This window comes from Eschrichtius robustus, chromosome 15 (genome assembly GCF_028021215.1).
Source record: "Eschrichtius robustus isolate mEscRob2 chromosome 15, mEscRob2.pri, whole genome shotgun sequence".
NCBI lineage: Eukaryota > Metazoa > Chordata > Mammalia > Artiodactyla > Eschrichtiidae > Eschrichtius > Eschrichtius robustus.
In genome coordinates, this window is record NC_090838.1 from 13167190 (window position 1) to 13183806 (window position 16617).

Genomic DNA, 16617 nt, shown 5'->3' on the forward strand with positions numbered 1-16617 from the left:
GTCTTAACCATTGGCCCACCAGGGAAGTCCCAATAGTCTGCTTCTTTTAAAGTCAAATGTCCTAGATTTTTTTCTACCATAAATCAACACACTCTAGTTACAAAAATGAGCAAACAAAATATATTTTATCTCAATAGACATTTTACTTGTTCAATGAAACTCTTGTTATGGTTTACTCTTTCTAATTGGCATTCTTTAAAACTTTATTGAGTTATAATTAACTAGGCCATAACTTCACCCATTTTAGCTTTACAATTCAATGATTTTTAGTAAACTTACCGAAGTATGCAGCTATCACCGTAATCCAATTTTAGAATATTTTAATTCTCCCTATAAGGTCCCTCATGCCTGTTGGTACCCCCAGACTCTGGAAACTACCCTTCTACTTTGTCTCTATGGATTTGTCTTTCTGGACATTTCATATAAATGGAATCGTAGAATATACGTTTGGCCTTTTATATCTGGCTTTTTTTTTTTTTTTGAGGTTTATCTATGTTATAGCATGTATCAGTATTTCATTCCTTTTTGTTGCTAAAATAGTATTCAGTTGTACAGATATGTCATATTTTGTTTATCTGTTTACCAGTTGATGAGCATTTGTGCTGTTTTCACTTTTGGGCCATTATGTAAAAAGCTGCTATGAATATTCCCCTGCAGGTCTTTGTGTAGATGAGCATTTATTTTTTTAAGGCACTTTCCTAAGAAAGAAACTCATTTCTACATTTAATTCCCAATTGGAGAATTAATTATGCACAATTAATTGAACTGGAAAATGGAATCTTCCTACTCTGTTCTTTGACTTATGAACAGAGTCCCTGATTCACAGATCCCCCTAAACTAACTTCTTTCAGGGCTAAATTTTACTGGTCCACCTTGCTTGCTTTCTTAACAGATTGTAAATTGGGACCACACTTCATCTTTTCCTAAATCTCCAAGGAGTAGAGCTTGTTGCCTCTCATCTGACCTCAAACTCAGAATGTTTAAAACTGAACTCATCATTTTCCTTCCTGAACCTGTTCCTAATCCGTTATTCTTGATCCCACCACTACTCTTCCTAATCACTTCCTCCAGTCAGAAACCTGGGAATCACATGAAATTCCTCTCTATCCAATTGGTCATGAGACTCACACAGGTTTGATTACACCACTATCTTACTTTAAACCATTTAAGGAGTCCTTGGAAGTCAATTTAAATTCTTTACCCTATCATAGGAGAACTTTACGGTCTGTTTCCTGTTTTCCCAAGGCTATCTACAAAATGGTGGGCACCGTGATCATGATGAAAATGAATGAGGATGGCCTCACGCCTGAGCAGCGAGTAGACAAGATTTTCAGCAAGATGGATAAGAACAAAGACGACCAGATTACACTGGATGAATTCAAAGAAGCTGCAAAGAGCGACCCTTCCATCGTATTACTTCTGCAGTGCGACATTCAGAAATGAGCAGAGGTCAACGCTATGGACTGCACAAAAGTCTCAATGTTCCATTCAGTCTGCAGCTATTAACACACACACACACACACACACACACACACATACACGCACACACACATACACGCGCACACACACACACACACACAAATATTGCTTGGACTACCTATAAATGGACTTGCTTCTTGTGTTTGAAACACTTGTGTGCATGAGAATGTCATTTGCTAATGAATTTTAAAAGCATATATTATAAAACAAACAACCTGCCACAATGTGATATGTGTGATATCATTTCATTAAAAAAAAAAAAAAAAAACCTTCCTCCTCCGAAGCCTGGGCAGAAATGTGCTGCAAAGAGTTATATGATTTCTTGTTCATGTTTTGCTAATGCTCGTGTCTCCTTGATTACATAATGTTAGTAGCACTGAAACCCTCACGGTAATGTAACTGAATTATAAGCTGTGTCACCATTCTCCTGTAAAATAGTACTGGACAGACACCCAGAGGGGCCCTTGACTCCTCTGTGTGGTCCACACACAAGAGCTTGTATTATCAGTGAATATAAATGTACGAAATTTGCATGCCTTTTAGGTTTGCCTTAATTCTTACCTCATTTGCATCCTATGAATCTGGAAAGAGCTGTGTTGGAATTAATGCAGTATAAAACTTAAAAACACTGCTAAATGACGCATTAATTAAATATATCTATCTATATATACATATACTCAAAGATATTATTTATTGAAAGTAAAAAAAAAGATGTATGTGTATTGATTTTGCTTGAATTTTCAAAGGCTTCCAAAGAGGTGGCAATAGATGTCCCAAATAAATTTATAACATTTGACTTTTTCCCTCAGTTCTTATCTCAGAATTTTAAGTTTGAAACAGGTGTTCATAATTGTCAAGGGTCCATGGCAACAACTTACTAAATTTACCTTTGAACACACAACTTGGGGATTCAAAGAATTAGTGACAACCAAAGGGAAAAAAGCAACTTCCCAATGTTTCATCCTGGCCCTCAAAAGAGGGACAATTAATATGGCGTGTAAAGTTTAAATAAAACATAAAACTTGCTCATTCTCATATGACAATACATGTCTTCTCAGTGTGACTGTGGTGCCAGCCACGCACTATGTTTTACACAACTATGTGGAGGACACACTTCGCTGGCTGAGAAACGTCCTCCAAAAAGCTGTCTTTCCAAATCAAAAGTGTACTCGTTGTTTTAACGGGGGAACAAAATCCTGACCCTTTTAAGCTTGAGGAAGGAAGGCAGAGAGATTCCATCAAGAACTCTAAAGGCGGGCCTGCGTTTTCAGAACAAGCCTGAATGAGACCGTTTCTTTCTACAGTGCTGTCCAGTAGAACTTTCTCGAATGATGGAAACATCTGTACCTACACTGGCTACATGTGACCTTTGAGCACTTCCAGTTCAGCTAGTGTGACTGAGGGACTGCATTTTTCATTTTATTTTAATTAATTTAAATTTAATTTGCCACGTGTAGCCAGTAGTTATTGTATCAGACAGTACAGTGCTAAATTATTCACTTTTTATGGAGTGCCTTTTTTTCTAAATACTCCTCCTTTGTCTGTCTTAGGATCATTAAATGAGACCACAGAGCAGGGCCTGATGATTCCATTCATCCATTCAGCAAGAAACTGGGAGCGAGCAAACCTCCCCACGAACATTCAGGGCAACGACGGTACCCGAAACCCCGACAGAAACAAACTTCTGCCCCCAGAGAGAACAGTCCCAAGTGCTAATAGGATGTCCTGGTGCCCTTAACCCCTGTGCTTGGTGAGTCCAAAGGAGAGGTGTTCTGTGCCTCCCAATATGCTCTCCTCTGACTGAGGGCGGGGTGGGGTGAGGAGCTGGGGAGACTCCTTGGAAAGACACTTGGTTAAGTCAAGCTCCAGGCAATGAATTCATAGCAAATTTTCACTGATCACCCTCTGTGCACCCAACACCATTCGTATGGGAGGAGACAGACAATAAACAATAAACACACACACACACACACACACAATGTCTAATTGTAAGAACTATGAAGAAAAGCACAGCAAATAAAGAAGGAGGGAGAGTGATGGGATGCAGCAGTGGCTATTTCCTATAGGCTGGTTAGGTGACACTAATGGAAGACCCAAGTGAAGGAAGTGAGCCACGTGGGTACTTGGGGCACTCATGAAAAACAAACCCTGCAGCAGACTCACTGGTAAATAAATAAATAAAATGTAGAAATTGGGCCAGCAAACAGACATCTTGTTTTGTGCTTGTTTTAGTCCTCTCTGCTCTGCTAGTGTCGACTGGCGCAGGGTCCTGACAGCGGTCCAGCGGTATTGGTTAGAATAAGTGTACATATGCCCTCTGACCCAGCATTTCCACTCCTGGGTGTGTTGCCCCAAGAAGCCCTCACAGGAGGATGTACAGGGACTTGTCCCAGGATGTCCGTGACAATTCTGTTTCTGGGGTGGGGCCTGGAGGCAACCTAATGGTTCACGACTAGAGGACTAGGTAAGACGTGGTGCACGCACCCTGCGGCATACTAGGCTTCAGCTGGAAACTGATGTTCACACAGCAACAAGCACATGTTTTTACAAGGCTGAAAGGGAAAAAAGAAACAATAAAATCTATTGCACCGTATAATACATATAAATGAAAAAGACATTCTCGCAAAAGTACACAAAAGGCACATAAAATAAAAGCAAATATCACACTGGAATTGTTTCCAGGGTGTGCATCACAACATCTTATCCCCAAAATGTGATGGCTTAAAACAGAAGCAATCATTTTATTATTCCTCATGGCTTCTGTGGGTCGGGAATTTGAGAAGGTTCACCTGGATGATTCTAGCTGGGGGTGTCTCGTGCAGTTGCAGTCACATGGAAGCTTGAGGTGCAACAGGTGCCTGGAGCAGCTGGGAGTTGAGAGGGCATCTCTCTTCTTCCAGCCTCAGGGCTTTTCCACATGGGCTAGTTTGTTCTTCCTCACAGCATGGAGGCCTCAGAGCAGTCATACTACTTGCCTGATGGTTCAGGTCTCCAGCACAAGTATTCCTGCTAAGAAACTGGAAGTTTCATATTCTTTCCTGACCTAGCCTCAATAGTCATGAAGTAACACTTGTCCAGCATTCTATTGGTTACAACAAAGTCACAAACCTATTCATAGTCAAGAAGGAAATTAAACTCTATGTCTTGATAGGTTACAACAAGTTTCTAGAAGAACAGGGGAGATGTTTCCACCCTCTCTGGAAAACGATCAGCCACAGTCTGCCCCGTAGCCACAATTCACATCTCTTCCACATACAAAATGCACTCACCTGCTCCCAGGCAACCACAAAAGTCTTCCCCCATTATGACTTCAGGGTCAGGCTGGAGGCCCCAAATCTCATCGTCTACAGGCTCCTCAGCTGTGGTTCATCAGGTACAGCACACTGAGTACCATTCTTTTTGATCCAAAGGCCTGTGAACCCAATGGGTAATTATTGCCCCTTTTCCCCCTTACACAACATAGAATGTTGGGACAGGTGAAGTATAACTGCAATAGAGACACACTTTCAAAACAGGGGAAACTGGAAAGCTCACAGCAGTCTCTGGTCCATAGCAATTCTGAAATCTAGCCGGGTACACCTTGTAAGTTCCTTGATTAGGGCTGAGTCCTATTTTCTGCAGATTGTTCTCCATGGCTTTTGACTCTGCATTTTGTGTTCTTGTTTCTACCCTCTGAGTTAGCCTTCCTTTTTTATTAAAAAAAAAAAAAAAAATAGTCTGTTTATAGCTGAGTTTTCTCTGCCTACTGCCTGCCCATAAAAGTTCAGGAGTCCAATACCTTCTTTTCATTTTTGTACTGTCTCTTTCAGTCTAAGCTGATACAATTCTTTAAAAAAAAAAAAAAAACTCTTAAGGGTTTTTTATGTATCAATTTATAAAATCCACTCCATTAGAAGGGGCTCACTGTGTGATTACTAAGGAACAACACCCCTAATATTCTTAGAAGCCTGTTCTTTAATGGAGAGGACCTGAAAGTCATGCCTTAGATAAAGGCCTTTTCACACTCGCAGCTCGGCAAGGATGAACCGAGGCTGGGGAGCCCAGCCCAGGAAGCCTGTCCCCCACACCCCACCAATGACCCCCCAGCCACACTGGCCTCCTCACATGCATGGGGCCCTGTCTCGGCAGGTGTCCTTGTCACACGGCCCATGGGCCTTCGTCTGCAGCCCCTGCATCCACTTGCCCCCCAGAGAGGCAGCCATGAGGGAGCAGGCCAGCTGTCACCGCGATTGATGAGGCTGATTGGCAGTGGGGTGGGCACTCCCAGTGCCCCCCGGCTGTGGGTGGAGCCCCCTCCATGGTCCCGTGATGACACCTTCCCCTTGCTCTGCGTAACGATGACAGATGTGGTTCTAAGATTGGCTGCTGGCCCCTGCCCACCATGTGCGGGCCCTGAGTGGATTCCCTCTGTTTGGCCTGGAGGTTGCACAGGGAGGTCCCCGTTCTCTCTGACGACTGCCTTCATTCCTCCTGGTAATCCAGTCCCGCTCCATTTCCTTCTAGATTTCTAACCTCATTAAGTCTTTCATATCACAGCCACTTTCCTTTCTCAACACAATTAAAGCCAGTCCTGCCCCCCCACACCCACCAAAAAAAGAAAAAGGCCCTTTTTCTGTCTGAAAAGGTCTAAAAGCACTGCCTTAGATCTTTCTGAGGTCCTAACCAAGGGTCTTACAGTTCTACCCTGGATTTAATTTTGCACTGAAGCCACTCTATAGTTTAAAAATCAGTTGTCATCTGGAAGAGTGTGGGAATAAAACATGGCTCCTTATATGTAACTGCTTGCTCTTTAGTTCATCTCTCCCCTCTCACATGTTGTCATAGGCAGCAAGAAGCCAGGAGGTACTTTTCACATTCTACCTGCACATGCCTTCAGCTAGATCACCAGTTTATTAGGTACATTTCCTACTTTCAATGTTACTGTGGCATCAGTGATGCCAACTTTCCACCGCTACATAACAAGGGTCCCCTTTGCTCCTGCTTCCGATGGCATTTTCCTTACTTTCTTTTAGCTTTCACCAAGAGCATCCTTGAAAGTCTTAAGTTTCTGCTAACACTCTCCCCAAGGCCCTTTAGGCTTCCAGTAGCATCTTCCTCAAGGCCCTTTGGATTCATGCATTTGTGACTCTAACCCTCCTCAAGGTCCTTCCAGCCAGTGCCACATGGTTTATATTTATTTTTGTTTGGGTACTCTTTTTTTCAGATACCTAAATCTGTTTGTTACTAATGCTATGTGACAAATCACCCCAAAATTTAATGGCTTGAAATAATAATTATTGTATTATCGCTCATGGTTGTTTGGCCCAGGATGTCAGGAAGGACTCTGTTGGGCAGTTCTGGCTTGGGAGGTCTATTGCGGTTGTAGTGAGATGGGGGACTTGGGAGTTGGAGCAGCTGACGGTGGCTGGGCACCTCTCTTCATGTAGTCCCAGGGCTTCTCCGTGGGGTTTCCCCACACAGGCTAGTCTAGTTCAGGCTTACTCATGGTGTGGCAGCCTCAGGGAAGTCAGACTGCTTCCATGGTGGCACAGGGCTCCAGCACGAGTGTTCTAGAGACCAGGGTGGGACTTCCGCTTCTCTTCATTGCCTTTTCTGACTTAGCCTTGGAAGTTACACATTTCTGCTGTCATTCTAATGGTTATAAGTGAGATACAAATCTGTCTAGTTTAAGAAGGGAATTACACTCTGCAAGGCAAGGTTTTGGAAGGACACAGAAGGGATCTCTTGTTGTGGTCATCTTCAGAAAATACAATCTGTGTCAGGGAATGAAGACAGGAGGTGAAAGGAAATAAGTACGGCATGGACCAGAGATGAAGGTGAGCCATGAACTGAAGGGTGTGTTTTTTTTTTGTTTTTTTTTCACACACTCACACATACTGTATTTTATGTTTACAAGAGATAAACAGACTAACACCAAGCATTGTAAATGGATGACCACAACAAAAGCAACAATGATTGCAATTACCAAACGCGAAACACACTCATACTGTCATATGACATATGTCATATTACTGTCAGTCCAGTAATCCTCCACTGTAACAGCTTCTTTACTTTGCAGTGAACATTGATTTGTATATTTTTTGCCTCTGAGGCCTTGTGGGATTTTTTTTTTTTTTATTCAAACAGAAAGTCACAAAAATTATAATCATCCTCATCGGTTCACTCAGTCCCATGTAATTAATTTTTTTTTTCATCTTGATCTTTTGTTAGCACTTTTATGAGTTCATCAGTTTTCCATCAGAGTTCTGAAAATGCTTATTCATTCAGTTCAGCAGTACAGTCAGTTACCAGAAACCTGTACTTGTCAGAGTCTTTTCCATGAATTCCTTGAAGATAAAACCCTTTTATAGGAACATTTTTGCAAAAGCATCAGAGTACACCCAGAACTGTCTGTAAATGACAAAAGACTTAAAAATGACCACGGTTAAAGATCTGATGAAAGTTCATAATAATGCAACTGACAAGGAAATTCAGTTATTTCTGAGATATACATTTTAAAGTAATAACTAGAATTATGACTTATAACATTATACCAGAACATATAAGATGTTTAGAAATTTCATGTAACGTCTGAAACATTTATATTAACATATTTCCATACAAATAACCCAAAGAAAGTTTAGTATTAGTTGCTTTGTTTGTTTGAAGGGTGTGTTTAACACAACTTCTGTAACTGAGTTCCGTTTAAACACACACACACGCCCCTCAGCAACGGGCATCCTCAGGAACCTCAGGGTCCCTCCCAGCCTGTGGTCCCTTCAGAAAGGACCAGCTGTGGGCATCCTCTCATCATTCAAGTGGGCCTGGGTTCTATCAGTTGCAGCTTATACTCAGCTACTCTTTTGGTTACCATGTTAATTGGCTCTTTAACTCCTGCTGCTGTTCTGAAAGGAAAATGCCCCCAAATGTCTTACTTTTATTCTAGCCTGAACTCTTTCTACGTTTAGAAGACCTAAGTTTCCATATTTCCTCTTTTTTATTTCTTAAATAACTCTAAATTGTTTTTAAAAGGGAATCATATTGCTTTAAGGCTTCCTTTTCCCTGTAGTTCCCTCATTCAGGATCACAGTCTCTAGATGAATAACATGAACCACTTTCTTAAAGAGGCCAGATGCTGATTTCCTCCACACCGCTGGAAACCATGTCAGGAGGTAAAACACACGCTTAAATAGACTTCTTCAGAGAGCCTTACTGCACCAGATGTGTAGGGGTTTAGTGAGAAAATGACAGTCAATTAGAGCTTCTAAATAAAATGACACACTGTTCCCTTAGGTCCTTTTGTGTAAGCAATTCCGTTTCCAATATATTTTGGGCATGCAATTTGGGTTCTTCCCAGCATTTTGCAGGCGAAATATAGATCTCGAGACTCTTACCTTATGTTATTATTTCCCAAGTTCTTACATTTACCAACGTAAAGTTACCCATCAAATACCCGATTAACTAAATGGTTGTCTCAAACGCTGCCTGCTCAGATCAGAGCTGCCATACGTCTCCCCACCAGCCATCCATCGCTCTCCTCCACAGCCGCCCCAGCTCTCCACAGCCGCATCTTCCCTAGCTCTGTGAATGACACCACCACTCGTGCGGTTTTGTAGGCCCCAGACCCCAGGCCAATGATCCTTGATTCCTCTCACAACTCTACAGTACAGCTGACCCTTGAACAGTACAGATTCAAACTGTACAGGTGCACTTATAGGCGGATTTTTTTCAATAGTAAATATTACAGTGCTACCCCATCCACAGATGCGCAAGGGAGACAGGAGGAACCGCGTATATGGAGGGCCAACCATAAATTAAACTCGGCTTTTTGACTGCCCCTAACCCCTGTGTTGTTCAAGGGTCAACTGTATTCTCATCAGCAAGTCTCACTGCCTCTGGACTTCGAATCTGAACACTTCTATCTCGACCACTCTGGTCCAAGTCCCCATGACCTCTGACCTGGATCACTGCAAAAGCCTCCAGATTGCTTGCTCTTTCCATGTTTGCCCAACTCTAATCCTAACCTATTCACACAGCAGCCAGAGGGATTCTTTGAAGATGCTTACCAGACCAGGTCTGAAAACCTGCCTAGGACCTGAAACCATCTTACTTCTTTGCCTCTGAACCTCATTCCCTATGCTAAGCTCTGGTCTTGAGATTTTTGGACATGAAGTTCATTCTCACCTTAAGGTCTTTGCACTCACTTCTTCTGCCTGGAACTGTCAACCCTACATCTTTCCATGGCTCTTCTATCGCTTGTGTCAGGCCTCTGCTTAAACATTACCTTCTGCAAAGTCTTTCCTTAATACTTCATCCAAAATACCACTCCCTTCCACTCTCAACTCCTTATCCTGCTTTATTATTCTTCACAGCAATTACCATAATCTGATATAATACATGGTATTGTGTTTCTCTAACTAGACTTTAAGCTCCATGAGGGCAGATTTCGTATTACAGTCGGATTCCCAGTGCTTAAAATAGTCCCTAGCACATGGCAGGAACTTACTCATGTTAATGAATTAATCTCTGTATCCTTAAACTGAAGAAAACGTAGGCAGCAAAAGGCCCCTTAAGCTTGATGATTAGTGAGTATTCTCAGGCCGCTTTAGTATCTATGGATTCTATCCAGATGTCAGAGCCAAAACGAAATAGGCTAGGTATCAATATTATATAAAATTAAGAAAATTTCATCTGCTGACTCAAAGAAACAACTAATTTATATTCACTCTTTAAAGAACAAAACTCTTCAAAGATATATCAAAAAATATTTTGATATACCTTCAAGTCCACAGGCATTTAGTTCAAGTTATGAAATATCAATAATTGTTTAAACTTTTAGAACTCTAGGTTTCAAACCAATTCTTCTGAAAATCTGAGTTATGCAAAGTATAGGCCTCTAAGCAGATGAATAAACAAGTCAAAAATCTAACCAGGAAATTATTGACTCAGGACATAATTTGTACTAATTTTTACCACGTCTAATTCGCATTCAGGGAAACTTCTAAGCAGACACTCTGGATCACTTGGTTTTCACCATAGTCAGCAACAATTCTGATCCAGTTTGTGAGTCCCAGGCAACAGCTTCTTATGCAGAATTGAAACATTTTGGTCTCCATATATAAACAGCCCAGACACTTTGAAGACATGCAAAAAGGCACCAGGGAGTGGGAGGAAGGGAGAAGGGAAAATTTGGAAAATACTTCAGAAGAATGCAGTGCCTGAATCTGTAGTGTTGATGATCAGTATGAGTAACAATATTCCTTAAATGTTGGTTTATTAAAACTAATCACATTTGTCATTTTTAAGAACGATTTTAATCATGTCTAACCCAAAGTTATGAGAAGGTAGGATTTAAAAGTCCAAAGCAGCATTTCTTCTTTGTTTCCCAGGACTTCACGACTCAGTTCAGTCACACCTGCCCTGTTGATAAAACCAGGGGTAGAAGAGTCATCTCTATGAAGTATTCAAGTCACTATTCATGAAGAGGCTTGATTCTGTCACTTATAATATCTTCCCCAATTCACAAAAGGATGACTTTAACTACAGATAAATTTAAAGTTTTATTTTTAGAAGTTACACATATTTCAAAAAAGCAATTTCTTTTTATTCCAATTAATATTACCATTAATTAGAATATTAATTGAAAATATTTTCACTTATGATAGTTGAAAGCAAAACTTTGTGAGGCCAAAGCAATGAATAATCTTCAACTCAACAAGAGATGCCTGGATACCTGAGCAGTCTACTTCCCATTCTGTATTAAGAAGCACAACATTAAAAAACTATCATCACAAAAATTCAGACACTGAAATTGTTTAGCGAATAAAAGTTTATGCATTTGGTATATTCTACTTCATTTTTTTTTATTTGAAAAAGCACATGTATGTTAAAATAGTTTTGATACAAATGAATTATAAATGTACCTTTAAAAAAAATCAGACTTTGTATTGTTAGTGGAGGATGTTTAAAACATGCGGCACACGTTTTCTCTTTCTGTAAATTCTTAAGATTAGAAAAGCACAGTTTCTGGACTTCTCATTTACCAATGGATCTCAACTTAAGACTAAATTAGACTCTCTCCCCTCACCACAAACAAAATCCAGTTTTTCTCAGTAACTACAGAAGTGTCGCTGCTTTTAAAATAACTGTCTTTTTCTTAAAATACTTCCTTTCAATTTCACAAATATTTATTGCTAGCAATATAGGGAATTCTTCTTGTTGGATATCCACGTCTTTTTAAAAAGGTTAGCACTAATCCTAGTATCAAACATAGAGAATGCAAGTTCTACTCATGTTTTCTTTAAAAAAAGGTTCATAAATACCGTTGCTTACAACAGGCTATATTTCATCATTCTAAGAAGCACACTTTTTAACAACTCTAAAATCAGGGTGTGTCTTGTAACTGACATCAGCTCCCTATCAGCAGCTGGGCCTTTGGCTCCCAGCTGCTTCTCTGCTCCAGGGGGAGCTGTCCTCTGCCCCAATTTCCCCAGCCCTCTCCTCAGCCTGGTCTGCACAGTGCCTCTGGCCTGTGTCCTCGCTCGGCTGAGCCAGAGCTTGAGACGCTTTGGACTGCAAACTGCGGGACTTTAAAGCAAGCAAGCAATCACGCTGCAGGTCAGGGTGCACCAGTGGGTCATAACCCAGTTCCGACACAGGCTGGACACTTAGGGTGGATGATGGTTAAGGGACTCAGAGAAAGACACCGTGTCAGGATTGGCAGTGCTTTAGTAAAGCTCCGAGAACGTGCCTTAATAGAGAGCATCTTAAATGTGATGAAACACAATAATTAAAACTACCGTCCAAATCCGCAATTGTATCTCTAGGGTTAAAAATGACCTCTGCAGAGATTGTGACCAAAGTTCCTACAGCTCTGTGTAGGTCCCTCCTCATTAATAAGCACAAAACAGACAATGAATCTACTGTAAACTGGTCCCTGTTCACAGCCCGTCTGGGCGCTGCCCCACCCCCTGCAGTGAGAATAATGTAATATTCTGGAAAAGCAAAACTAAATATAACTGGGTGATCAAGTGTTTATTTTAATTCTTACAAAATACTATAGAAATGAACCCAAACTAAACAGATATGTACATGTACATATGTACAAAATTTTAAACTTCTGAAAAAGAATCTATAAAAGTAGATGGTTAAAATAACAAACAAAAAGATCTAAAACCAGTACTATGAAGTTGATTTTCTCAAAGCAAAGTAATTATAATTTTAAATTGCGGGCTGTGCCCGGTCTTCTAGGCTTATTGTGTCAGATACATGAGTGAGTCCTTCACCGCAGAATGTCTTCAGTTTCATTTTATTTCCCATAGTCCCGGGTGTCTCCCCTTACACGTCTTTCAACATGAGGGTGTGGCACAGTCAGCCAAAGTAAATCAACCCCGGTCTTCTTCTTCTCCTTGAGACACAGGTCGGAAAGGCAACGTAGTTTGTCCTCTTTCAGGATCAGACATTCGAAGAATTCTAATCAGTTTACTTGCTGGAAGTGAACTAGAGGAAGCAAAATTAATTATTCCAATTTCCAAGAAAATTTTTTCATAAAAAAAGAAAAATTCTAATACTACCTCATGAAAATATATGTCTAAATGGCTGCTAATGGGGGGATATGTCTGATACCTGGAATTCTAGGAGAAATATAATTTGCAATAGGGAAATAAATTTTCATTTTTAAAAATTAACTTCCTGCTAAATGCCATGGGTTTTCAGTTTGGAGGAAAAAGAAAATGAAGGAGATTTATGTATCAACTATCTCTCTTATTCTTCTTGTCTAGTCAGGAAGGAGTCACCTGAATATTTCCAGTCATAAACTTGAGTCCCCATACGATCGAGTGACCACTTTAGAGAAAGAATATCAACTTTTAAGTGACACAGAGCCCAACTTTTAAGTGACACAGAGCCTCACACTATGGAGGTACCTAATAAATGCTGATTGACAGCAGAGCGGCGTTCTCCATTTAGGAAGACTGCTACTTGTAAGTCACCAGGAAAAGAATCAAGACTAGGAAATTCATGAATTGCTTCTTCAGTCTAAGCAGAATTACTAAAATTACTTTATACTAGTTGGGTCATGATAACCACAGAAGAGCAGATTCAAAATAGAAATATTAACAAGTCAATAATCATATTCAATTAAATTGCGTCTGTTAATGGGAGATAACACAAACAAAATTTTAAATATCTAATACGGGAAAACTACATTCGATCTCTGGAACTAGTTTAGGGGTTAATTTTTCTTTTGACTGGTCATTTATGCATTTGCATTTTAAAATTAAGAATATAAAAGATTTCTCACCCCCTTTTATATACTTGATATATATATAATTCATAGAAGAGTTTTAAAAAGTTACCTCATGCTTTGAGGCGTAAGCAGGATAAACTGTCTGAAGCGCTGGGAATCTGCCATCTTGAGTATCATGTCCATCGCAATTCTCCGGTTAACCATATCCTGTAGAACAGAGGCAGAAGTCAGAGTTGCTGCTGGGTCAATCATGTTCCTGTGAAAGCAGCATTCTGCTGGTTGTTACGAACCCCTGGATTTTTACCCAAGGATCATCCATTATCTTATCTATGATGCCGAGCAATTCATACATACTGTGAAAGATAGTATCTAAAATTATTAGGGGAAAATAACTGAATAACATGTATCTTCCGGGAATTTCTATAGTCAAAGTATATAGCCCCTTGCCTCAAATATACTTAACAATTAAAATAATCGGAAAATAGTCAAAAGATACAACTAGATGTTGCAGAGTGAATCTAATTTCTACGGTAATATTTAATTACTCAGGAGAACAGTATCAAAGGTGACCAGATTCAAACTTACTAAGTCTCTCAAGTTTTCCCTCAGTGATTAAGGTGTTCTAAAAACTCTGTCCCCATCACCTTCTACAATTTGTACAATGTGAATCAATTTGAATTTACAGACTAATTTCTCAGTTGAATCTTTAAAATAAGTTAAACAGCACATCCGTGTATAGGGAAAAAATGCTTGGTTGTAACAGGTTTTGACTACAGGAATTAAACTGTGTGCTTACATTTTCTGAGTTAAATAACAGAAAAAACAAAAATCAAAGTACCTCTCTCCTCCCTTGAAGACTCCTGAAATTTGAAAACACAGACAAATGAAACCGCATGTGGCCGTACCGTACGGCGTGGCGGTTTAGAACCTGGGCTCTGGAGACAGACAGGGGCCCTGCGTCCCAGCTACACTGCTCAGTGGCTCTTACTCTATAAATTCTTCCATCAGGCACATCCCTAAAGTAATCTAACTTAACGTTAACAGAAGTGACCGGAGCTTGCCCAAACTGAAAACTGTCCTTTCAAAACAATGCCTTGGGGAAGCCCATCATTTAATAAAAAAGCTGCCAATGCACCAAGAAATATTTATTCATTTCCACTGGATTGGTTCTCAGAACTTGGGTACATTTTTCTGAATAATTTCAATGAGGCAAAATGTCATTCTGACTAAGAACCTGTAAGTTTCTGAAAGAGAAAGAAATTGTTCAGAATTATATCTGACTTATAAGATGGGTGATAAGTCTACATAATAGCATTTTGGACAAAAATATTATATGGAAAGAGCAATCATCTATGATTTGTGAATCAGCTGTGAAGCCAAATCTCAGAGGAATTTCTAACTAATCTTCAGCAGTGACAGCACAGGAAAAAAAAAAAAAAACCACTGAAGGATTATATAGCACTTACAAATATGAATTCTGATTCGTAAATAAGCATTTTCTAAATCCTAATTACGGGCTAGGCATTAGGAGTTAGAAATATGATTAAGACAGAGTTGATAACTTCAAAATTGAAAATTTGGTGGGTGATTCAGACATGAAAATAGGGGATTGCAATAGAATGAAAAATATATAAATATATGTAATAATAAAATGTGTATAATATATAATATTAGATACTATAAAATATAAAAAATAATATAATTGCATGAGTTGATGTCAGGTGGTGCTGAGGAAGCTCTGAGAAGTCCCTAATCCTGCCTGGCAGGGTGGTGGTCACGGGGACTACATAAAGGGGACAGCTGAACCGAGTGCTGAAAGATGAGTCGGAGTGTGACATACAACGAAGAAGAGCACAACGGGCAGAGGCGCAGTGTCTGGAAAATCACAAACAGCTTAGTCCAGCTGAAAAAGTCAGGGGATACTACATCATGAAGGGTTTCAAAGTCACTCTTCAGAATTAAACCAAAGATTTTCAAGCAAGTGAGTGACCACAATTAGATTTCTTTTAGAAATATAAACCTGGCAAGACAGTGAAGGAAGAACTGAGAAGGGGCAGGACTGAAGTCTGAGAGTGTGGACAGGAAACGATGACAACAAGCAAGGGGTGAGGACACGAGAGGCAAAACAGGAAGAGCAGGGGGCGGGGCCAGGGAGATACTTTAGAGAGGACGAGACAGAGGTCAGACTTAATGTGTAACAAGGAAAGGAGAATCACAGATAAATCACTGGTTTTGCAGTTAGGTGTTGGGTTGGAAATGGCAATTTGCAACTAATCAAGGAAAAGAATTCAGGAAAAGAAAGGCCTGGAGTAGAAAAATTCAGACTCAGACATGCTGAGTTTGAGATGTGGGCTGTTCACTAGATGAGGTCTCACAGGTAGTCGAGCACACGGGTCCAGAGAACAAGAGAGATGTCAGAATGAGATGCTTAGCTTTGGGAGGGATCCAAACGTAGACAGCAGGCTGTGGGACTGTGTGTGTCTGTGTGTGCGTGGGCCAGGGGTAGGTAGAACGTGATATCCAGGAAAATTAACACCACTATGAAAAACAAAGAAGACCTCAAACATTGAAGGGCACCCGAATTAGGGGAGGCAGACTGGCACACTGAGAACAAAGAGGAGGTAAGAAGACACAGTTTAAGAGATGGAAGGTCAGTCTGTGGTGCCATATACTTCACCAAATTAAAGTTCTTATGATTTTTGCTAAACAAGTTTTGCTGGAGTATTGTAGTCGAAACCCAGGTTACAGTGGATTTAGTAAAGAAGGAGGCAAGAAGCAGTAAAGAGAATGATTAACAGCTGATTTGGGAGGCCCTACTATGTGCCTGCACCACAGTGAGCACATTACAGACAGGACCTCACTGGAGCCTCGCTCTAACCCTACGAGGTAGGAAAGGTTAATAATCTTATTTT

The 16617-nt window shown here is 40.3% G+C and overlaps 2 protein-coding genes across 4 annotated transcripts in view; one reads left to right on the forward strand and one right to left on the reverse strand.

Moving 5' to 3' along the window:
- The window catches only part of VSNL1 (visinin like 1), a 65391-nt gene extending 63948 nt beyond the window's left edge, over positions 1 to 1443 (forward strand). For both annotated transcript variants that reach the window (XM_068564542.1, XM_068564543.1), the window contains one exon: positions 1246 to 1443. In XM_068564542.1, coding sequence (XP_068420643.1) covers positions 1246 to 1443 — 198 coding nt within the window. The remainder of the gene's footprint in view (positions 1 to 1245) is intronic.
- Positions 1444 to 11042: 9599 nt separating this feature from the next.
- The window catches only part of SMC6 (structural maintenance of chromosomes 6), a 77066-nt gene continuing 71491 nt past the window's right edge, over positions 11043 to 16617 (reverse strand). Inside the window, exons 27-28 of one of the 2 annotated variants that reach the window (XM_068564600.1) lie at positions 13815 to 13912; positions 11043 to 12957 (exon numbers count right to left, since the gene is read on the reverse strand). In XM_068564600.1, coding sequence (XP_068420701.1) covers positions 12843 to 12957; positions 13815 to 13912 — 213 coding nt within the window. In that variant the 3' untranslated portion in view covers positions 11043 to 12842. The remainder of the gene's footprint in view (positions 12958 to 13814; positions 13913 to 16617) is intronic. The other variant, XM_068564599.1, reaches the window with a different exon arrangement.